Source organism: Perna viridis, chromosome 10 (assembly GCF_037379345.1).
Source record: "Perna viridis isolate PV_CMFRI_1.1 ecotype Kerala chromosome 10, ASM3737934v1, whole genome shotgun sequence".
Lineage (NCBI taxonomy): Eukaryota > Metazoa > Mollusca > Bivalvia > Mytilida > Mytilidae > Perna > Perna viridis.
In genome coordinates, this window is record NC_142454.1 from 33,785,698 (window position 1) to 33,811,187 (window position 25,490).

The following is a 25,490-nucleotide window of genomic DNA, read 5'->3' on the forward strand; positions in this document are numbered from 1 at the left end:
ATACTGTTGTGTATATTATTTCTCAACCCAATACAACACAGCAAATCCAATGAATTCAGTATCGCTGAAATGTCTCCTATTCAACTTTATGGGTAATTATTTTGGTTGAAATTGTATAAGGTCTTGCTCCTTACTGTCAAAATATATGGTAAACAGTGAATGTCTTATGTAGCAAAAACCTTGCCATGCAAATATTTTCAAAACATGCTTTTGATAAATTTATTATCATAGTATAGTTGTAAATGTCTTTGAATAATGCCTTATGTTAAAAAATAAAATGCTTCCCTGGGTAGAGCTGAATGCGACTACATAGGTCAAACTCTGAACTGTTGGAGCAATTTAAGCATGATACAGCTCTGTGTACTTGGATTGTAATGTTTGACACAGAATAAGATACTGACTGTAATCATAGAGGCTTGTTTGGCCCCCAATTCCACAATGGTTCAAATAACTCAATAAATTAAACTCAGAGATCTGTTCACTTGCAATTGAGATACAAGAGATGGACTTGTAAAAGTAGCAATGCCTTTCCTTTTTTTTTAAATTAATATGCTTTGGAATCAGTCTGCCTCCTTGTACATAGAGGTGCTATAAAAAAGAACACAAAAAAATAAAGGATGCCATAGTCGTTTCATTATCAAATTTCACCAATGAGACTTTAGTGAAGTTTTCCATAGTTTTGATTTTAAGGAGAGCAACCATTGGATTTGTACATGACTGGTATAAACTTTGAAATACTAAGACAGTACGAGACTTGAAAATAATGTGGTAGAAAATCAGAACTTAAATGAAATAAATGTAGGATGAAAAATTTAGTCCCAATCCCCATACTAATTTAATAGTCCCATTTTCACCCCAAGATTTATAATGTATGAAATGAATTCAAGATAAAAAAAGATTCTAGAGAATGTAGTTGAAGAATTTTGTAAATGAACATTCTTTTTTTTCAAATCCTTAAAATATCACCTCCCTATGATTTACTAGAAACTCATTTATTTTAATGCACTGAAGGTGTTACAGCATAAGTTCATACACACAAGGCAAAATATTACCTTAAACTGATAGTGATGTGTGACAGAAAAGAAAGCAACGCTAAAACAGCAAACCAAATTTTGAATCAACTCCATAAAGAGCTCTCAAGTTGATCATGGACCAAATGTACTTGTACTTACATACTGGCATTAAAACTTAATGCCCCTGTTTATATCAAAAGTAGACACATTAGGGGATGACCATTAAATTCTGGCAGTCTCTGATTATGTAGGATATAAATAATCTGGCCTCATCATACCAGAAAATAAATACTTAGTCTGACATTGCAAATTGCTAGAAAATAAATATTCTGACCTTGGCTACTGAATCGAAAATATCCTGATCTTTACTAGTAAATTGAAATATTCTGCCCTACGCTCCCAATAGTTTAAATTAGAAAAGTATATATTTTTAAATACTCCACACGTTTTATAGAACACTGTAAGTCTCCAGTGGCAATATTAAATACATTGGATTCCTCTTAATCGCATACCCAATTGTCAGAAAAAAAATGCTATTATCAGGAATGTTGAATTTGGTATGTCTTATTCTTCCATACATCTTCCATACATCTTCCTGTTCCTAAATAAACAACTCAAGGGCATTGATAAAACCAACATAATATAATTACAAAGAAATAGTTTTTTTGACTAATTTTACTATAAAAACATAATATCAAACAGTTGAATTAGCTACACCTTTTAATTGAGTAGTTGTAATTCATTCATATACATAGATATGCGTATCTGCCCCGTAAGTCCCTTGCAACATTTCCCACAAGATTTTGGACATATTTCAGGTCCAGGAATGCCACCTGCTGGATACAGTAGAGACTATGCCTTGTATTATAGAGAATGGACATCATTTAATGTCTTTAGGACGCTTACCCTAACGATGCACCTGGTTCATGCTCCCAGTTTTAGTGGAGTTCGAGTTGCTCGTTTGCTTTTGTTACTTTGTATGATTTTAGTTACTTTATGTTCTTTGTTGTGTATGTCTGCTTTCCATGTCTGGTCTTTGTCCCTGGATTACATTCTTTTGATTACCTCTATAACCTTGTTTCCCTTGATTACTCTTTAATAAGATACATAAAAAGTAACACATGCTTTGATATAGAACCCAAACCACATATTCACATATTTTGATAACCCTGATATGCATATTTAAATTTTAATAGAATGACCCCCCCCCCCACCCCCCCACCCCACCCCCACAGAATCTAATGGTCATCCCCTTATCTTTCAAATGACATTTATACAGTATTTGGAGATCATGTATTTCATGTATTGTCACCCTTTTCTGGATGCATCAATATCTAACTTTCCACCTGCATTTGTATACCACTAGAGGATATGGACAGAATATTTCATTTTTATTTTTTTCCCTCTTAAACTACCATGTGGACTATAGATGAACAAGTTTTATAAGTAAAGTAGTACATTTCACTCTGTAGGGTGTCCACACATCTTTATATCAGTTGCTATTCATATATACCTCAGGAACATTAGTGTCCATTTGAAAACATGTATCTCATGGGAAATTTAAAATACAAAATCAATATAAATTTCCTTTTATTTTAAGCTTTTGATCAGCATACAGAAGATTATCAGCTTTACACGCTGATTAAATCATATCACACTACATTTATAACAGGAAAAATGGTTATTGGTTTTGTCATCCATCATCCCTTGGAACAACAAATGCCAGCATCATTAGAACTGTTTCAGAACATAGGGAGCTGAAAAAGAAAATATACAAATATTTGAAAGCAATACTTTATCAAACAATTTAAGTTACACATGATTTAAAATTTGGAAGGTGATGTTGAACTTATTTTGACTTATAAATGCTGTTTGCCCTCTTGCAATACAAATTTTGCATTGAAAGTGTCTCATTTAATTTCTAGAGACACAGGCAGTAATAAACTTTATAAGATATATCAAAGTTTTAATATAAGATATCTCATAAACTCTACAAGATGTCTTTTTAACATTTTACTACAAGATATCTCATTTATGCTGTTTTAATTTGACCAATTCTGCAGAGAAGACAAAAATGAATTAAGTCTGGATATTGTTTGGTATTAAAGGTAAACTCTGTTCACATTGACATGCCAGTCAATAGAAGGACAATAGCCACATACATGTATACACCATAGGTGATTAAACTGTGTAAATAAGTAGACCAAATAAAGTAAACCTCAGGTGTTAATTTATTTTTGCACTCTCGACAAAATTGAAAAAAAAATGCAAAAGTCAGGTCAGTTTTTGATACAATTTGACATAAACTTGGCATAACTTTTTCATATCTAGGGGATGCTATGCCTTGAAAATTTTCTACACGTGTAGGTTCGTCTGTAGTCAGAGGGAAATTAGTGGTAATGAAGAATCTTAACTTCTTTAGGAGTCGATCACCAGTCCCTGTAATATACAGTCCCCGATTCTAATAGTTATAAAGTACACTGTATTAAAAGTGGTTCTTAAATTTCGGAAAATTTCGTTTCCAAGATGACCTAGTCGACCTTGAAAGTGAAGAATATTCTCACCAGCTCGTATCAGACCACAAATAGCGCCGAATAAAACTACGTTTTGTATTGTTGCCATTCGTGCTATTTTCTTTTCGTCATCAGGGGTAATTGTTTTCTCGGATTTGAGTCGCATCATGATGAAATTTTCTATTTGTAAGGGAGAAACAAAAATTTGAGACGTGTGCTTTTTTTCTCTTCGGTGTATAATAATTTCTTGAACTGCAACTGAATTAACTGCAACGTTCAAAACGTTGAAAAGATACAGACAGAATTTTAAAATACTCTTACCTTCACACTGAAAACTCTATGTTATAAATTAAGCCAACGACCATATTTTGCTTACGAACAAAAGTAAAACACAATGTTCAACAATTAATGAGGACGATTTGAGATTCCACGAAACAATGGATCGACTGTTAATAGCGACTTTCTTGTATTTATTTTGTAAGTATACGTTTGATTTTTATATATAAGCTAATAATTTTAGTGAAAAAATTGAATTGTATTTAACAAAGGATAACGAAATTCAGTCTTTTTCAAATTCGTCAATTTTCAGAATTCATTAAATGAAACGAATGCCTTTAAAAAAAATACCGTAATATTTCCCGCTTAGACCAACATGGATTTAAGAATTCTTCTTTTCAAGTTAGAATGTTTAAATATTGCTTAAATTACGGAGTGTATATTCTTTAATAACAATTAAGGCACTATAACCGACCGACGTGGAAATTATGAATATTTCAATTATTTCTATTTGGTTTTCATAATGGTAAATTGCTTTCTTATTTTATTAAAGGCCACACATTTAGAAAGACATTTTTTGTGCTTATTCACTTCAATAATTTTTAATGTTAGAATGTTTAGATATTGCTTAAATCAGAGAATGTTTATTCTTTAATAGTAATTAAGACACTATAACTCTCCGACTGGCGTGGAAATTATGGATTTTTCACTTATTACTACATGTATTTAGTTTTCATAATGGTAAATTGCTTTCGGCATAGGTTCAATACATCATGCGAAACAATTTAACTCCGGTCCAGATTTTATTTAAACCATATTTTATTTAAACCGAACAGCTTTTTAGTTCTGTGCAAAATTCTGCAACTTGACTCTGGTCTATCTTTAGTAAAGGCGGCCATGTTTTTCGCAAGATCAAAAATCCCCACACAAAGATCGTTAAAAATACCCTAAGGAATATTCGTGAAAATTAAGTTCGGCTACATTCTATTAAGTAGTTTCAGAGCAGAAGATGTTTAAAAAAGTTAACGGACGACGGATACATAGTTATAGCAAAAGTTCACATGGCCCTTCGCCCAGGTGAGCTAAAAGGAATAAAAAGAAATGTTCAAGATAATTTGTACCACCAGAAATACATAACAAATTCAATTAGGTGAATCACCGACCGTTCATACATTAAAGCAGTGTTCTCTGACCGATGTTTCATCAACTTCGTGCCAAGATCATTAACCCTACGTATGATGCGAATATCAAATGTCCACTGTCTAAAAAAAGTAGTAAGAAATCCAAAGTTGAGTGAACTCTGGCAAAAGTTCTTCGTACCTTTTTCCAAGATAACTATTAAAATATACACATCTTGTTAAAGATTAACCATTGCAATATACGTGGTGTCCTAATTGGTGGCTTATATTTTGATTTTGTTATCGTCATGAAGTTCTTCTCCCAATGTTATGTGTTGAAAAATAATAAACAACAGTAATATTATAATGAGAAACACAGCAGTTTATAATTTGCTTACATCGTCCGATATCCACACTAAAACATGATGAACAAGGCGTCATGTGATGAACTATAGCATGTGTACGCACCTGCCCTCTTTTCCAGACTGTATATTGAATAAAAAAAAATTTTGATATGATTTTGCGAAACTTGAGACTATTTATTAAAATTTGCATTTCAGAATTTTAAAAATAATTTTCATCAAACCGCAAAAACTGAAATAGCATTTTACAGGTTAAAATAACAAAACCACAATGTATAATGCACGCAGTAATTTCTGAATTTATACTATTTGTCAGTATTTTTATAAATGACTTAAAATTGTTTTAAAGGCGTCCTTAAGAGCAACCCTATCAGTCGGAACTGCAACCAGATATATGAAGGATGGACCATTGCTGATCAACAATGTATTTTTAAAGAAGATATAGATAACTGCCAAAACCCTTTGCTATTCCAAAGCTGGGAAGACTGTTTGATAAACCTATTAGGCAAGTTTTTTTTTCTCGTGAAATAATTAGAAGTTTTTTTTTTTCATTTCATGATTAATTGCTCTGTGACTCGCCCACTTTCATACCTAATCAATTTGTTAAGCTGTAGAATTTTTTTAGGTACAGTCAATTAAGGTTTACATGGACAAACAGAAACGATCGCGATTTAATGAATAGTCTTCTGATTTTTGTAGGAACCGATGACTACTGTTCCATACCACGGATATGTAACACCGGGTTTTGTGCTTCAACGAGGAGTTGGACGGGACGGTCATCATACAAGTGTTACTGTGACGGGACAGGGTATTACGGGAGAAAGTGTGAACAACGTATGTAAAAAAATACACCCATACAAACACACACACTTAATATCATAATTCCAAGTAAGAAGTAGGAAGGTGATGACTCGCTTAAATTTTTTTTACCATATGTTGATTCACAAAACCGAAAAAAAAACCACTTAGTACACAGATCTCTAATAGCGGAGTGAAGGGCAATTGTTGAGATTTACTGGTTTTTTAATCTGCTCATAGTGCATTGCAACTAGTAATGCTACTGGTGAGGGATTATTCCTTGAAACACGTGTACACTGTGTCGACATTTGCAATATGTATGATTAGATAACCAATGGGTCGATGCACAGGGCTTGCTCCCACTATCAAATAAGCAGTCTCACTAGTGTAGGTTATATACTAGAGGGTTTGCATATTTGATAGTGGGAGCAAGCCCCAGTGGTCGATGTCACTGCTGGTGGACCGAATTCACCAACCCAGTAGTCAGACTTGTCCGACTCCTAATTATATCAGATTTTCTTTATCATATTTATCAAAATTTCAGTACTACAAAATTCAAAACACCTAAAACAATTAACTTCAACCCTGGTATTGCAAATGATATAGAATCTCTCGGTAATAGATTTTGCTCCCAATTTCCATAGTTTTGGTTTTGAATATGTGTATGCAATTCATGCGTGAATTTAAATCATCCTATATATTTGCTGCTCCTTGAAACACGTTTACAACACATCGAAATTTGAAGTATATTTGATTGGATTTTTTGCATATTTTTTTTACTAGAAGCGTATATGCACCAGAAGTAATTTCAGGAGCAAATGTAGGCGACCAATACTACATGATGAAAACAGTGGCGGATCCAGAAATTTACAAAAGGGCGCTCCAGTGATATGAAATTATTGGAACTTGTCAAGCATAAGTACCCCTGGATTCCATAAGATTCCACCTGGAAAGTTTTCAACAGCAAAAACAAAATACTAGTATTATTTTATAATTTTTTTTACTTACCTCAGTATTTGTAGACAATTCATTTTTTAACATAGAAACAAGAATTTCATGGATTTAGTTAACAACGTATAATTATCTTTTTCAGAATGCCCTAGGACTTTTCCAATGCCAAGAAGTTATCCAATTGCTTGTATCCTCATCTAGAGTAGTAAGCAGCTATTTTCACAAGAAGAACAACACCATTCACAATAAAAATGAAATACCACATCTTATTATTTGTATTGCATTTATCAAAACTTCGACATTCCATCATACATTTTCATTTTATGAATTTTACTAATACTAGGACTTCTATAATAAAATGTTTCACAAGAGGTTGAACCTTGAACAGATGGGGCAAATATGGTCACAAAATTCAAGTTTGAAACAGCTCTGAATTTGTGTTAAAATATTTGACACAAAATATAAAAAATTGCCTTATCATAAGTATTGTTTTATCATTTGGAAGTTTTTTTAATCTAGCTTTTTTTTTTTTTATAATTTACAAGATATTGGGTGAAAACCATATTTTTTTTTCTAATTTCAAGGGCAATAACTCTTACAAAGAGTCGTCAAACAATTTGACTTGGAGACTTTTGTAGACTTTTATACAGATCTTAAAGATCATTTCATTAATTGAACATCTATCATAGTTGTTAAGATATTGGCTATAACTGCAATGAACATCATTTTTTTTCACATTTCAAGAGCAATAACTCTTACGAGGTGTTGTCTGACAATTTTGACCCATTGGAGGCTTTTTTCAGACTTATCATAAAGATCATTTCATCAATTGAATTTTTTGTTCTTTTTATCATATTTTTTAAGATATTGGCTATTAACTGCAAAAAAATGTCCTGTTTTTGCCTTTCAAAGCCAATATCCTAACAAGAAGTCGTCTGACAATTTTAACCCAATTAAGACTTTTTGTAGGACTTGTCATAAAGATTGTTTTATCAATTGAAAGTTTTTTCCTATCTATTATAGTTTTCAAAATAATGGCTAAAAACTAATTTTTCACCTTTCAAGGGAAATAACTCCAACGAGGAGTGTATGAAAATTTTGACTTGATGAAGACTTTAGTAGTTGTCATAAGGATCCTTTCATCAATTGAAAGATTTTCCATCTATTATGAGTTGTCCTACAACTTTGACTTAATAAAGGCTTTTGTAAAACTTCAAGCTGAAAATGAAATGAAGGTCATATTTATTTTCAAATATCTCTATCAGTATTTGAGATATACCAGTATGTAGATATTGGTGACTTGGCCCCTGTGGTCTAAAAATGTGGTGTAAAAATAGCAGTTTTTGAAGTAGATACCTTAAGGATGCTGTTGACCAAGTTTTGTAAAATTCACTTAGTGGTTTCAGAGGAAAAAAAAAAATTATAAGAAAAATTAACAACAGATGACAACAATGATGAAAATTAATGCCAAGTGATGAGAAAAGCCCGGTGAACTAAAAAGAAAAAAAAAGGAAAAAAAAAAAACAGTTCCATGACAATCACTTGAAAGAGTTATCAAGGAAACTAAGATTCTGAAGAAATCAAAAGAATGTTATCCGGGAGCAAAGACCAGAAATGGAAAACAGACACACACAACAAATAACATAAATACCAAAATAGTACCTACAAAGCAACAAAAGTAAAAGAGCAACTCACACAGCACTAAAAATGGGAGCATGGACCAGGTTCACTGATAGGGTAAGCATCTCTGTTTTTCTAGAAATACCTCTTGAATTGCTCATAAAAATTCAAGTCCTGGGTAGATGAAAGAGGAAAGGAAACCTATGAAATTTTGAACAAATCGGTTCTCATGGTGCAGATGGACAAAATGTAACCATCCATGTTGATGTGTGCTGAAGTTATTGTGCAAATATGGAAAATCCTCACTTATATATGAAAAAAGTCCAAAAACTCAAAAACTGAAAAGAAGAATTCATAACAATTGAAGAGGGAGTCAACATCAATAGTAATAAACTATTTAAAAAAAAAATAATGGAAACTGGTGCAACCACAATGGAGTAATAGTGAAATATAGTTATAATTAAAACTGAAATCCCCTCCTTTTATGAATAAAGTCCCATAACTGTAAATCATAAATTCATAAACTTACAAAAACAGAAAAGAAGCTTACATCAATATAAAGAAACAATTCACCAAAGTTCCATTGACATTGCTGCATGGGTTTTGAGTTATAGTCTGATGACATAAAACCACCCTACTTTTGTACAAATTATATCAGTCCCAAAAAAAGTGTAAATTAATAAAAATCTAAAGGGAGCTTATGTCAACTGAAAGAAACAATTCACCAGTTTCACTGAAATTGGTGGAAACATTTTTGAGTTACTGTTCAAAGTGTGAACAACAGACTGACATACATACACCGGTGTTATATACTACATTCTGTCTAGACAGATAGGCATATAAAAATTGAAATAGCAGCTTTTGAACAGAGTATTTGATTGTGCCACTTAATGAAGTATGGTAAATATTTTAACTCTACAGAAATAATTACCATGCAGCTATCATTTTATTTCTAACTGATCTTTCAAGTTCACAGTAGACATATAGTTTAAGGTACAATGGAAAACAAGACGGATGTCTAAACTTGTGTCTCCTGCTTAAATATTGTGTGCGATTCAAAAGAACATATTCATCAAAAATTTAAATAGACTTGCAGCAATCCACTTTTAATAATTCTTTGGTCAAAACATGGGTCAAACCACATACACAATGTGTTCTTTTGTGAAAACTTTTAGGTTGCCATGTTAGATACTTGTAATTTTCAAAGAACATAAACAAGATACCCACTAAGTGCAACAGGCAACTGGGTGAAAATATGAGACGTATATTGACTAAAATAATAAAAAAAATAAAATTGATAACATGAAACAAGTATTTAATATCAATTTCATTTAAAACAACCATTCATTTCATTTAAGTATTCAGCAGTTCAATTAATTTCTCACAAAAAAACTTCACGATGATATGAAGATGAAGCAAGAAATCAAAATTATATAGTTAAAGCACAACAATATTAAGATACTGCAGACTTTTCCTATACAATTTATTTTAATTAACACATTCTCCATTACTTTAAAACAATTTTTTAACCAGTTTCTCTATATTTATAAAAAACTATTTCTGGCAAAACAAGAAAAAATATGACCTATTATCAGGTAGTATTATAAGGGTTTCATGCAAATAAGGACACAGCTGTTAAGAGAATATTAGAAACTATACAATTTCAACTGCTTGTTAACTGTTTACCTTGCAGAAACCCTACTTTTACTATGACTGTATTAATGAAAACAAACAATACAAGTAAGAATTTAAACCACTGTTAAGGAATCCTTATTTTTAAACAGGAAACCTGATATCATATTACATCCATCTCCATTACATGATTTTCTTTTAAGTACTTCTCCGTCTAAGAATCAGGCAAAATGTGTATAAGGTGTGGTACACAAAGAGAAAAAACAGAGACTTTTTGCAAGTATTTATACCCAATAACCTCCAAAAATAACCATCAAAGTGTTTGTAAAATTTGTCTTTTTAAGATATTGATAGGTCAAATTTAGTTGAAATGTACTATGGAAAAATGGCGGGAAAATTTTCCTGCACTTCTTCCTTATATAAGCAGTAAAAAAATATCTATGTAACAGATTCTTCAGGATAAATTTAAATAGCTTTTCAGTTGTTTTCTAGATTTATTGAATATATTTGAGGTAAAAAAGACCAAACTGAGAAATATAATGTGCCACCCATTGTCTGATTCTTACACAGAGTGGTACTTAATTAATCAAACTTCATTGTAAATTACTTGGTATTCAGGTTTAACTATTTCTACTGCTAGCATTTTTGTATTCATTGACATAAAAAGGAATTCTTCACTTTACAGTAAAACATAAATACAACAAGTGTCACATATTTACACAAAAAAACATAGATAAGCTTAAATCCTTACAAGTGTAATACAAAATAAGCTTAAATCAAATAGCACTTAGATTGCTGAGTAACAAAATAATGAGCAAATAACAAGATTGAGAAAAAATAGAAATACATACAACAAATAATGGGTCTGAAAAAGCAACATGTCAGCAATGATAAAAAAAATTTTAAGTGCATGCAATAAACATTGAAGTATGTAAAAGAAACGAATAAGTGGACAGATCCATGTAGTAAGTGTCTCATAAAAATGTCAGTATTGAAGTTAAAATCTATTTATTCCTTCTTTTAAACAATGCATGCAATTGTTGAGAAAGTATAAAATAGATGAACAAAACATGTACTTTCATTATAATGTTTTTTTCACAGCATTGAAATGCAAATGAAACCAATAATGAATGAAAAAAAAAAAAACAATGGAAAATTATCCTCAAAATAATGGAGTACACAATAGCTGCCAGTGAGTGATCTGTTGCTAATCAAAGTGAGGTGACTTAAGACCATGTTTTCGGGAATATTCATTCTTCACATCAATTAGATGGGGAAATTCCATTAATTACAACATTGATGATATCAAAATATTCATGGATGCATATGTTTCTTACTTCAATGTCTCAAAATACAAACTGGTATACTCATCAAACATTTTGCATCTTAATTGACAGAAAAAAAAAAACCAACACAAGTATTTCAATTAAAATATAAAACACTTTTAGATATATGATTCATCATAATATTTACCCTGCTCTATGAACAAGAAACTTAAAGCTACATATTATAATGTCAAGGACATCCACAAAATAATCAAATGGCTTGTTGGCTTGACAACAACTTTCTTAGAGATGTCATTTCCATACAATAGGCCTACCCTAGAAGAATTTGAGACATAATAACAGTAGCAAACATTTAGCAACCATTTTTCTTATAACAAGATCACAACTATATGAATAAGGATTGATTCTAACATTTATTAAATTGAGTCATGTAAATGTAAGGGGAGATAATCCATTTTTTAAACTAAAAAATAATGAAGTTTCTTCAGATACATGTATAACTATGTAGAGACAGTAGTTAACTGGCCTAAGAATTTCTGCAGATAGAGCTCACATTTACAGAATATGAATGTTTACAATAATGTAACACAAAGTTAATTTTACAAGTCCTAAAATAAAACAATGCTAAAACATGTATTACATGTACCAACTTTGGAATATTGATACACAAATTCCTATAATACATTGATTCCTATCCTAACAATTTTAGTATTTATTCTTCCAAAAACATAATGATTTTATTATAATCCTTATAAATATTATCAATTCAAATATAACCGCTGACCTATGGATCATCCACGAGATGTTCTTAGTCTGAATGAAAGTAGCTAACCACTGAATAATGTTAGATGCAGATAACAGTAAAGTAATGTCATATCACCAAAATCCCTTGACTAAACCTAAATCTTGTATCTGATTGATTATAAACAAGTATTTGTTCTTGTCTGGTATCAAAGATTCGTAAATGTTTAAGAGGAACAGCTATAAGTTGACTGATAAAGAATAATCTAATCAAACATAAAATTATATTCAACAGTGTTAACAATAAGAGGAATGTTCACTGTCATTAGGGTCCATCAGGGAAAGTTTAGCCCATTCAGCTGTACAAATGTATTCATGGTTGACATCTGAAATATAACAACATTGTAAGTCTCATAAATGCCAAATATGTCTATCATAACATTACATATTATAATCTCTAAGTTGTGAAATCTTATCATATAACATCGAATAATATGAACTAGAATCATCAGGCCCAAAAGAAATATTTGATTTACATATATCTTACAAACTAGAATGAGTTTCAAACTTCAGACCTTTGAAATATACCCAAATTCCCCATCATGTCAAAGCTGTGTACTAATGATTCCAAACAGTAAAATTAAAGGGAAATGAAAAACAAAACATTGGGGTATAACAAATCAACAAGTTGGCTGTGGTTTAGTAACCCTACTATTATGTGTTGTATTCACCTACGACAGATATAAAATTGTACTCACCTGTTACAAAGGTACGTTACTGAACAGGTATGAGACCGATTCTCCATTGTGTGTTCTCCTCACAGCTTCAGCAAGGATCATAGATATATCAATACACTGTAATAAAGTCAATTTATAATTTGATATGAAAGTGAACAACAATCTAAAGCATATCATCCAATGGCTAAAGACAGGTAAAGCAAAGAAAATAGAGATTGAAACAATACGAAAGACATAGGAAAATCACATGGACAAATAACATAGTAAATTTCATATTCATATTTGTTTATCTACGTCATACATATACTTCAAACTAATTTCACTGACACAGGTAACAAAATATAACAATTTTATTTCCGATGACTATTACTACAAAATGTCAGTTTTTCACAAAAAATACTGTTATCAAAAGAGGGTTGTTTATTACAGAAATAGTTATTTATATGTTAGAGCATTGAAGTTTACCCATATTTTAGGTCCTGACTTGAAAAAAAGTTTTTAACCTGTATTTCACATCCTAACTGAGAAATGGTTATTTTTACCTGTATTTCACATCCTAACTTTGAGATACAGTTAATTTACCTGTATTTCACATCCTAACTTTGAGAAACGGTTATTTTACCTGTATTTTATAACTTAACCTTTAGAAATGGTTACTTTACCTGTATTTTAGGTGCTGACTTTTGTCTTTCTTCCTGAGGTATTGTGTTCGTAACAACTACTGCTTCAAACACTGATTCATTAATTCTAGTAATAGCTGGTCCAGAAAATATACCATGTGTACAGATAGCATAAACTTTACTGGCCCCTGCTTCTATTAGCCTGAAAAATATACCATGTGTACAGATAGCATAAACTTTACTGGCCCCTGCTTCTATTAGCCTGAAAAATATACCATGTGTACAGATAGCATAAACTTTACTGGTCCCTGCTTCTATTAGCCTGAAAAATATACCATGTGTACAGATAGCATAAACTTTACTGGCCCCTGCTTCTATTAGCCTGAAAAATATACCATGTGTACAGATAGCATAAACTTTACTGGCCCCTGCTTCTATTAGCCTGGAAAATATACCATGTGTACAGATAGCATAAACTTTACTGGCCCCTGCTTCTATTAGCCTGAAAAATATACCATGTGTACAGATAGCATAAACTTTACTGGCCCCTGCTTCTATTAGCCTGAAAAATAGCAAAGTAGTTATCTTAAATTATAGTGAAACCATTTAAAATGAACTTATTTCAAAATTGGAAAATTTGTGTGATTATTTCAGGCTATTACCGTCTGTTGAAAAAAATATGTCTATTTAAGGTTACATTCTTAAAAAAGGGAGGGTTAGTCCTAAGCAAATTTCATTTCATTTTTTTTTCAGCATAGGTTCACCTTTACTTCAACCAAATCATTAGTCTCTGAGTGTTACTTAATGCAAATGTTAACAACATCATTGTATGCATTATTATAAACTCCTTTTGTGGTTGCCATGCTGCTGAATGGCTTCTGTATACAACTGGGTTGAGCATATGCATTGAAGAACCCAAAAATACTACGAGGTCTAAAATGCTGGAAAGACTTTGATAAAACATACTAAACTGGAAATTAGTGATTTTTATCGTTTTATTTTTAGCTAGCGGATAAAATGGCTTAGGTTCCTGGCAAAAAATAAGGTTGGTCGTAAACAGAAATATATTTGTTTTGCAACAAAAATTTTGGGATATTGAATGTTAAATGATTCATATAGGTTCTATTTATGTAGACATGTTTCTCAGGACTTCCTTATGTCAGTTTGTTCTTCAATTCAAAATCAGTATATTAATTATGTTTTCTACTTTGTCAACTTCATATCTTTTAAACCTGAATAACTATTATATTGCAGCAGCAATAACAATTTAGGACATTACTTTTCAATTGCAAAAACTGAAGAAATTCAAAATAGGAAATCAGTGATATCCCCTATTTATAAACAGGAAATTGTTGAGGGATTGAATACCACAAACCTATGTAAAGCTTGTGTCAAAATATCAAGTTATTACAGTGAAAACTGTTACCAAAAGAACTGTGTGACAGACTGCTGGACAAGGTAATATTATCTCCCCTCTTTGGAGAGGGAGGACATAAAATAAGAAATCAATTATATTAATGTAGAATTCCATTCTAAATACTTTTCTGCAGCATGACAGAATGTTCCACATGTATCAGCCATATCATCAAGGAGTATAGCCACCCTGTCTTTGACATCACCAACTAACACCATAGATGCTACTTCATTGGCTCTCTTGCGTTCTTTGTGAATGAGGGCAAAGTCCACGTTTAACCTATCTGCCATGGATGTTACTCTGAAAAATTTAAATTAAGTGTTTTTTTTGTCCTCACCATTAATGTGACTATTCAATTGGACAAGGATGAAAATCAGCAATGAAGCTAACGACATTTGCCAATGTTTCAAGTCTAATTATTGATACATATAAAGTATTACTGTAAGTCAAATTTTGACCCCAGTATAAACCAATTTGAAATTTAAGCCAAAAATCAATAAAGTGGTTAAATTTCAGCACATAAATAAACCAAGTAAACAAATAAGACTTTTAATACACCTCACTATTAGTAATCAAGAAATATGCAATTTACATAAAGTTTTATATGACAGGTAGGAACAACCTTTCAGTTGTAGCAGAGATCTTAGTGTTTGAATTTTTTGTAGTTGATCAATCGACTAATACTAAAGTTGTGGCACAAACAAGTGTCTATGGAGAACAATGAAAACTGTACAATACCGTCATGTACTAGCAAAATTTTAGTGGTTATATAAAAAATGATTGTGTAATATATTTTCTATGCACAAGTATGCAAAGCATGTGCTGTTTTCATAACAACATACATTGTAATTTATCCACAACAATTCTTTGATATTCAATTTAATTACCTTTTAGCACCACCTGCATCAGGGGAGACAATACAACTATTCCTCCAATCCTGAATATTTTCTTTAATCCATTTGATAACAGCTGGTTCTGCATAAAGATTGTCAACAGGAATGTCAAAGAAACCCTGTCAAAATGGAATAAAAAAATATAACAGGAAATATAATCCTAACTACATGTATAAGACAATATTCATCAATCAAAAAAATTTCTTCATAAAATAACAACTGTTTCATGTTTCTAATTTTACTGTTAACTTAGTCAGTTTACTTACCATTGGTGAAAGTTTTGAAATTAAACCAAGGTCTCAGCAAGTTATGGAACAGTACTTGGTAAAAATCAAAAACCATGCTATGGGTTCCTAGAATTAATTTCAAATCCACTAAGGTATTGGACTCTACTTACATGCACTTATTCTGCCTGGACTCAATTTCATGAAAAAATATTGTTAAATAAAAAATATTTTTGTGTACCTGAATTTGTGATGCATGTAAATCCATGGTGATGATGTGGTCAGCTCCAGCTACAGACAACATGTTGGCAACTAACTTAGCAGAAATAGGGGCTCTACTCTAAAACACAAATATTGTACATGCAGGTAAAAGGAAAGAAACAATATAGAGCTTCACATAAGAGATAGCACATTCTTAAGTTTACTGGACAAAATTAACAGATATCTCAAATTCTGTCAGTTACAGTTAATCCCCCATATTCACATTTGTTGTATGGCAAGAATGTCCTTCAAAAATATAAAAAATATATCCAGGAAACAAGAACTGAACCTTTATTTCTTATACAACTTTTCGAAATGGAATTAAAAATTTGTATCTTCTTATTGGCTCAAAGTTTCATTCTGACAAATTCATCAACCACTCAATTCTGAAACATAATGATAATTAATTTGTAAAATAAATAGTAAACTAAAGTATTGAATAAGATTTATACCAAAGAAATGTGATTAAACAAAGTCATTGTTGTTGTTATCTAACAATCATAATAGTTAGATAATTCCATCATTTATTACCATATCAACAAGTATTTCATGAAGTTCATTGTGCAATGTTTGAATACAAATTTTTTTTTCTAAATGTATAATCAGTTGCCAGGCAAGTTTCCAAAAGGTTGGTTCTTTTAAAATAAAACAATACCTTATCTTTTTTGTCCTGTCTAGCATAAGGAAAACACGGAATAAGAGCTGTAACACGGCAGGCTGAAGCTATCTTACAAGCATTGATCATAATCAGGAGCTCCATCAACATATCATTGACTTCATCACAACCACTCTGCACAATATACACATCCTCTCCTCTAACAGATTCACCGATCTCTACACTGCAAAAAAATGAGAATATAATATCTTTTACTATAAACAATTTCAAATTACAATTGTTCAAAGTCTATACAATCATTTAATAGTGCAAAAGCTCCACAGCCTATTACATGTACTTCATCACCCCAGGTTCATTTAGCAAGAGATAATCAGTCATTTTACATATACAGAGTAAATTGTTCTGGCTGGATTCACTGCCTGGTGATTGTTTGGAATTATATTGTATTTTTATGGTGACAAACCAAAACCTGAAATGTCCATTGGATAATCAATATAATATTAATTCATTTCACAATAGAGATATATGTTTTACTGCAAAGCTCAGCCCGGCTGCTGTTCCAGAAAATACTATGTTCCCCTTCAGGACAGCACTTTTTTTAAAAACCCCATCACCCATACTCTTGAAAAAAAGAAATCAAACTCCACAAACTATAGTATTGCTTTTTTCTGAATAACCACAACCCATGTAATTCAATAAAAGTTATGGATACCCCCACCATAATAAAAATACATATGACCCAAAAAGCAGCATCTTGAATGTGTAATTGTCTGACGAACCATGAAATGAAATTAATAATTGTGTAACTTCACGGTTTTTTCAGTACATATATGTTAGTTAAGAATAACAACCATTTCTTTGATTTTTTGAATTATACCCCGTAATAATTCGTTGTAGTAAAAACAGTCCCCCACCTAGAATTAGCAATCTTCAGAAATTTATTACTCTCAACAACCTTTCAAAGGTAATCAAAACATATGTCCAAGCTGACAATTTCAGCTATTGTCCATGTTACGCATTTCTTACCCGAATAGTAAATTAATACACATAAACACAGACAACACAGATAAATACAAAAATTAACAAAAACAATATTCTTTATTGAAATAAATACACAAAACAGATGAAATGGTCCCTTCTATTTACAAATAAATTAAAGCCAGAAATGTTTGTGGTTCTAACCAGTTACGCAATTTTCACTGCATACAATACATGCATACATCAGTAAAAAGTTTTTTACATCAACTTTTAAAGGAAACCACCCTGCGCGTTATACACAACTGTGCCCTATACACACCAAAATACGGTAAGTGTCAAATACTTACAAAATGAGCTTATTCTTCTCACATTTATGCCATTGCTACAAAGTTCAGTTTGACAGAAATTCCACTAAATTAAATAAATGTTGGGTAATATGATGAAACTAAAGTAATTACTATGTAACACTGCCATTTTTTCCCCTACTTTAGTTTAGAATAATAATAAATATTTGATTTTGTAATTAACAAGAGGCTCCAGGAGCCTGAATCGCTCTCCTAGAAATTTTTCACCATTCAAGAGCAATAACTCTTGCAAGGAGTCGTCTGACAACTTTTATCCCCGGAGACTTTTTTAGGCCTTACAATAAGGATCATTTCAGCAATTGAAAGAATTTGGCTAAACCTAAAGGTTTTGGAGATAAAATATGCGAAAAACTATTGTCTGACCCCTATGTTCTATTTTTAGTAATGGCAGCCATTTTTTTGACGGATCAATAATCCCCACTTCAATTCTATGCAGGATACCCCAAGGAACATTCATACCAATTTTGGTTTCAATTGGTCAAGTAAGTAGTGTTGGAGGAGAAGATTTTTGAAAGAAATAACATTAAAAAAAAGCAAAAAAACATTGAAAAAGGGCAATAACTCCAACATGACTTAGGTCTCACTAACCACTTCTAACGTTTCCATTACTTTACATGTTAAAAAAGTAATTTTCAAAGTCTCACTGTGAATTCCCAGGACAAATGACATCTTAAAGCTGCATACCGTTGCGAAGCTTGGAAAATAAGGCTTCCAAAATCATTATGCTAATGGTACGATCATAGTAGAAATTCTTCACAAAATTTACTTGAATAAATAATACTGAAAATCCACATTTTTACCTGTTCTGCTAACTGACAGCATGGAGGCAAATTACTCACACATGTAAACAATATTCATACACTTTTGTAGTTAATTACATATATGATTTTAAAGTACACATTCTCAGCTTTATTTTGACTACTTTTAATCATAATACACACAAATAATGCACTTACAATGCATATGTCTAGGTTCAGTGTGTTTTTGGTACTACATAGGGGGGTGGCCATTGACCCGGAAGTGGTTAGTGAGACCTTAAAAACATTTTATGAGTTTTTATGTTTTTCTTTTTTTACATTTTATGAAAGCTTGTGGTATTGTGAGTCTAATAAGACCAAAACTATCAAAATCAGACATAGGACTACAAAGAAATGGTCATTTTTATATCATGCCCCTCAGTGATATTTTCCCTAAATTACTAAAAAATTACAATTTTAACTAACTTGTCACACCAAATTGATACCTATGATAATTCAAGAAGTTGTAATAGTAAACATCATTTATCATTATGAAAAAAGAACAGATTTCAACAATTTATATCATACCTATTTCATTACTGTGTGATTCTTAGTCTGTACTGTGTGACTATTTGAGTACTTTGAATATCCCAAGCAGTGACGTTGTGTATTTCATGGATGACGTCAAGTTATGAGTCACTGTTACTGATAAAAATCTTGTTGCTATGTTGTTTTTTAAAATACCTTGCACAATGCACCTCTTAAAATATAGCCAGATTACCAATATCACTATACTGATTTTATGGGAAAATGGAAATAATGACCAGGAAAGGCAATTTTCCTCAAATTATGCATTTCTCTGAAATATGCCATAATTCAATTTATGGTCTCACTAACCACTTCTAACGTTTCCATTACTTTACATGTTAAAAAAGTAATTTTCAAAGTCTCACTGTGAATTCCCAGGACAAATGACATCTTACAGCTGCATACCGTTGCGAAGCTTGGAAAATAAGGCTTCCAAAATCATTATGCTAATGGTACGATCATAGTAGAAATTCTTCACAAAATTTACTTGAATAAATAATACTGAAAATCCACATTTTTACCTGTTCTGCTAACTGACAGCATGGAGGCAAATTACTCACACATGTAAACAATATTCATACACTTTTGTAGTTAATTACATATATGATTTTAAAGTACACATTCTCAGCTTTATTTTGACTACTTTTAATCATAATACACACAAATAATGCACTTACAATGCATATGTCTAGGTTCAGTGTGTTTTTGGTACTACATAGGGGGGTGGCCATTTGACCCGGAAGTGGTTAGTAAGACCTTAACACATTAGAATGAAAATTTGACTACAGATAGATCTCATCATGCTGAACACTATGAATTCTATATCAGAATTTAGCTAAACCTAATGGTTTTTTAGATATATGAGAAAAACCATTGTCTGACCGCTAGGTTCTATTATTAGTAACGGTGGCTGTGTTTTTCAACCGATCAAAAATTTCCACAATAGTTCTATGCAGGATACCCTAAAAAACATTCATACCAAGTTTGGTTCCAATTGGTCAATTAGTGTCAGAGGAGAATATTTTTGAAAGAAATAACATTAAAAATGGCAAAAATCATTGAAAAAAGGGCAATAATTCCAACATGGCTAAACAGATTAAAACCAAAATTTGACCAGAGCTAGATCTCATCATGCTAAACGCTTTTACCCTGTCAGAATTTTGCTAAACCTTACGGTATAGGAGATATATGTGAAAAACTATTGTCTGACCCCTATGTTCTATTTTTAGTAACAGCGGCCATGTTTTTCAACAAATCAAAAATCCTCACTACAGTTCTATGAAGGATACCCCAAGGAACATTCATAATAAGTTTGGTTCCAATTGGTCAAGTAGTGTCAGAGGAGAAGATTTTTGAAAGAAATAACATTAAAAATGGCAAAAATTGTTGAAAAATGGCAATAATTCCAACATGGCATAACAGATTAAAACCAAAATTTGACCAGAGATAGATCTCATCATGCTAAACACTTTAACCTTGTCAGAATTTACCTAAACCTTACGTTTAGGAGATATATGTGAAAAACAACTGTCTGACACCTATGTTCTATTTTTAGTAACGGCAGCCACGTTTTTCAATGAATCAAAAATCCCCACATCAGCTCTATGCAGGATACCCCAAGGAACATTTATGCCAAGTTTGGTTCCAATTTGTCCAGTAGTTTCAGAGGAGAAGAGTTTTGTATAATTGTTAACAATGATGATGACAGTCAATGACGACGACAATGGACACCAAGTGATGGCAATAGCTCACGTGGCCTTCGGCCAGGTGAGCTCAAAATGTCAAATCCATACAAGCAATCTAATTATGATTATTCCTATCAACTGTTCCATTTCATCACTGCATGTAGGATCTAACAGCACAAACAGACACCATTTGTAAAAAGTATTTCATTTCCTCAAATTTATTTTGTCAAAAAATTAAATACTATCTTATTATAAGTATTAATGCAAGAAAAACTTTCTGTAATGGTTATATTATACTTCTGATAGATTATTGCTGTATTGTATGGGGTGGATGTAGCAATGAGAATTTTGAATAGAATATTAAAACTACAGAAGAGAGCAGCTACATGTACAATACCAAGATTGATACCAGATGCTGATCATATGCCACCCTCTGTCCCATTGTTCACACAACTGGCTGTTGGTATTATAAATGTTGACTATAGGATTAAATACTAAATATTTGCTAAAGCATAAAATTGTTGTAGGACTTGGTCTAAAATATCTTACAAATACACTACCATCAACCAAAATTTAATTTCTCCACTATTCATAGTAGAGTCACTCATAATCTCCACTGTGACTCCACCAAAAACAAAAACTGGGATAAATTGCTCCATTTCTTTACTTTTCAAAATTTATTTTTGTCAATTACTAAATTGTTATTAAACAGCTAGAACCATTAAATATATTTTGGTATAAACTTTTAAACTTTTATTAAAGACAAGACAGAATAAGTAAACTGCAGTCAATTATTGAAATGGTGACTCCACTGTGGAGAGTGGGGAAATTAAAATTTGTGTTGACAGTAGTGTAAGTTCAATTATGCATCTACAAATATCACTTGCTTAATGAGACGTACAAAAAGCAAAAAGTTTGTAGTACCAAAACCTAGAATTGAACTCTACAAATAGTCTTTTAAATATTCTGGTTCAATTTTATGGAATGAAATACCCAGTACAAAATGTAATATTTCAAATACATAAGTAATACATATTTTTATTAGTTAATTTTGTTTTGTTTTTGTACTATGTTGTCATATTTGTAAACAGACTTATATAATTTCTGCCTCCATTTGTATTGCATGAGGGCCTCAAGGAAGAATAGTTCTTGAAAACTAACTGTGTTACCCTCTCAAAATAAAGTCTATTATTATTATTATTACTCCATTCTACTTTCTGTTCAGATGACCTTCTCTGAATCCTCAGGTTTTTCCCTTTGAATAACGCTGTCAAAAACATGACAGATGTATTTTGAATGGATGATAAGGAAGGTCATCTGAACAAAAAGGAGAATAGAATGTTGTTAGATTCTACATGCAGTGACTGAATGGACCAATTGATAGACCTAGTTTCAATTAGATCGCAATACAAACTGAGCTTATTTTTTTCATATTTCTGTTTTTTTCACACCGTTGTTTGGGACAAAAATTCCATTAAATTGATTTATCAAGGGGAGGCTATTGAATCTCTGTTATCAAACACTGGGAGTGATTCAGCTAGCGCTCGTCATTTTCGCCATTTACAAAACGATTTCATAAATGGCGAAAATGTTTTAGATCGTTTAAGTCACTTAAAATTTGAAAACTGTATAAAAAAATCCATTCAAAAAGTATTTCAGATAAATTTTCGTCACCTTAAATAAAAATGTTAAAAACTGTCAATTGAAAGTTACATAATTTCACCTGGCCTTACGCTCTGACAAGTTTATGTCCCCAAGCTCGGTAATTACCTGGTCAACTAGGTGTGAAATACATTCTATTGTTGTTAATCTGACATCCCTAATATGTGCATCGTTAATAATCATTAGGACCACAAAAGATATCCCAGGGTTCTCACTCAACTTCAGCTGGTCGTTTTCGACCACTGAAAAGAGCTTCAAGTTGACTCGAGACATTTCTGCTTTTAAGTACATTTAAAATATAAATTATATACAGCCTTATTTTAAAAACAAACCCTTCACGAACCTCCCAACATATATATAGCTATCTATTTTTAGAAATTTAAATGCACACAAAAACAATGTCTCCGATGTGTGACTGGTCATCTCATTGATTTCAATTAATTTTAACGCAATAGTGGACAGTTAGGAAGTATTAATCAATGATAAATATTTATTTTATGATTTTCTTTTCTTCTTGAAATGAAATCACAATGATCATGAACATCTTCAATTCTACTCATGATCTGGGGTCAAAGGTCACCAAAAAGTTACTACCCAGCAGTAAGATATCATGCAGCAACTGCTTACAGAGTGCAACATTCTACAGTTGGCTATGCCAATGTGGCCAACCTCCTTTCTATCTGTCTAGTTTCTGCATTATCTTCTGGTGACTGGGAGGGGTGACTGGCTGTAACTCACTCTGTACATATTTTTTTTAACAACCACCATAATTTGATTCAATTATTTTGAAGTAAGATGACCCACACAAAAATGTACAAATTGCCTTCCTGGGGGTGGGATAAAGTATTTCTTGAACAGCCCACAGTTGTAGGGAATAAGGTACATTAAAAATTGTAGCATTGGTTATTTTGCAAAAACAAATGTCATTACAAAAGTGTAACAGAGCAATCAGCATACCTGATTCGGAGCATTAATGGTTGCATTATCAACTGGATTCAGAATACTTATGGCGAGAAAAACCATCAATATCAAATTTATGCACAGAAAATCAGGACTTAAAAATAGTCAGTGTTTTAGGAATTTCAAAATTTTTTAACTTTCCACGGGGAAGTTCCATGTGAAAATCAGCTTTCCAAGCTTATGATATCATATAAAAAATTCTTAAATTTCTACTTTCCAAGGGAAAGTAGCAGTTGAAAAATAACTTTCCCTGACCCAAATTTCACTTGCCTCGGGTGACGGGAAAGGGTAATCCTAGGACACTGAAAAATATCATGGCAGCTTCATTCTCATATAGTTTATACAATGTAAATGCTATTGAAATCACACAAATCTCAGAAAAAATTTGCTAGCTTCAATGATAAAATACAGATTGAATCTTAGCGTTTTCAAAGATATGTATGGACAAAACTTGGCACCCATATGTTTATAAAAATGATCTATTTAGCTTATCAACACCTGAAAATTTGACCCAAAGATATTTTGGGCCATGACAACCCATAGTTCCTAACAAATGTGAGACATTTTGGCCCATACAGATAATAAATCTTTCAGACCATGATAATTAGGAGAATACTTAGGGACAAAAAAAAATGTACATGTATATCATAACAAATTCCACCATTCTGGAAGTTATAACAGGGCTGACAAAAATTATGAAAGGAGTTTCTGAAGCATTTCAGGCTTCACCTTCCTCATATCAATACCTTGAAAAATAAGTAAATTATGCCTTATTACCAAGGGTGAAAGTGCAAGTAAAACTGAGTTTCTAAGGATGATAAAGAGAGACAATCCATCTCATCTATAGCACTTCACTCAAAAGATTTCAGTACACAGAAAAGTACTAATATTTTGAAGATTTTTTACCATTTACTGCGGTCACATTACATTGTGGAAGTTATTTGTCGCACAAACCCTGACATTCTACTAAATGTCATTTCCAAATTAATCACTCATGATCACTAGTACACCACTTACCTGCATTCACCATTGCTGAATTTTTTCGTGACAACTTTTCCTTGTTCTATTCCAAGACGGTCACATATTCTTTGCGCCAATTCTGTGTGGGAACTCCCACTAAAAACCTTTATATTAGGCATTCTAGAGTAATCTCCCAAACTTTTAGATGCAGAAATTTGCTGGCGAATACCCAACATCAAACTTGAGCATGTGTTAAATATAGTTCATGCGTATTCCGGATCCAGATGTCAAAAATAAAACGCTCAGAAAACTCTGAATTAGAATGGCACGACCTTGACCCCTTATTGACCTCAATTGACCCCATTTTAATTTACAAAAATGAAACTACTCTTCAGATTTGCTTATTAAGTTGATCAAAACGAAAATAAAATCATTGTTTTAAAATCAAACCGATCGAAAATTTCACACAATTTTTTTGAC

General features: G+C 31.8%; 2 protein-coding genes and 1 long non-coding RNA gene across 3 annotated transcripts; 1 reads left to right on the top strand and 2 right to left on the bottom strand.

The window, feature by feature from the left end:
- Positions 1 to 2,586: 2,586 nt before the first annotated feature.
- LOC148605507 (uncharacterized) lies at positions 2,587 to 3,831 on the bottom strand. The gene is made up of 2 exons (XR_015915964.1): positions 3,578 to 3,831; positions 2,587 to 2,770 (listed from the first exon to the last, which is right to left on the bottom strand). It is a non-coding gene; the product is annotated as an uncharacterized LOC148605507 (long non-coding RNA).
- A 17-nt stretch (positions 3,832 to 3,848) lies between these two features.
- LOC148605508 (uncharacterized) lies at positions 3,849 to 7,384 on the top strand. Its single transcript, XM_088549233.1, has 4 exons — positions 3,849 to 4,003; positions 5,632 to 5,787; positions 5,982 to 6,116; positions 7,174 to 7,384. Exons 1-4 carry the CDS (start codon positions 3,964 to 3,966, stop codon positions 7,230 to 7,232), a joined length of 390 nt encoding a protein of 129 aa, XP_088405359.1. The 5' UTR covers positions 3,849 to 3,963; the 3' UTR covers positions 7,233 to 7,384.
- A 2,194-nt stretch (positions 7,385 to 9,578) lies between these two features.
- On the bottom strand, positions 9,579 to 25,313 carry LOC148605509 (ribose-phosphate pyrophosphokinase 2). The gene is made up of 8 exons (XM_088549229.1): positions 25,068 to 25,313; positions 17,115 to 17,298; positions 16,440 to 16,538; positions 15,969 to 16,093; positions 15,208 to 15,381; positions 13,710 to 13,869; positions 13,069 to 13,164; positions 9,579 to 12,696 (listed from the first exon to the last, which is right to left on the bottom strand). The coding sequence occupies exons 1-7, from the start codon at positions 25,244 to 25,246 to the stop codon at positions 13,072 to 13,074; spliced, it is 1,014 nt and encodes a 337-aa protein (XP_088405355.1). The 5' UTR covers positions 25,247 to 25,313; the 3' UTR covers positions 9,579 to 12,696; positions 13,069 to 13,071.
- Between the last annotated feature and the right edge of the window lie 177 nt (positions 25,314 to 25,490).

Coding starts and splice junctions, on each gene's coding strand:
- LOC148605509 (XM_088549229.1), bottom strand. CDS start 25,246: ATGTTGGGTATTCGCCAGCAAATTTCTGCATCTAAAAGTTTGGGAGAT. Junction 16,094..16,439: donor TACATGCATCACAAATTCAG/GTACACAAAAAT, acceptor CCATTTTGACAG/GGTTTCTTTGACATTCCTGT. Junction 13,870..15,207: donor TTCTGTCATGCTGCAGAAAA/GTATTTAGAATG, acceptor TATATTTTTCAG/GCTAATAGAAGCAGGGGCCA.
- LOC148605508 (XM_088549233.1), top strand. CDS start 3,964: ATGGATCGACTGTTAATAGCGACTTTCTTGTATTTATTTT. Junction 4,004..5,631: donor GACTTTCTTGTATTTATTTT/GTAAGTATACGT, acceptor ATTGTTTTAAAG/GCGTCCTTAAGAGCAACCCT. Junction 6,117..7,173: donor CGGGAGAAAGTGTGAACAAC/GTATGTAAAAAA, acceptor TATCTTTTTCAG/AATGCCCTAGGACTTTTCCA.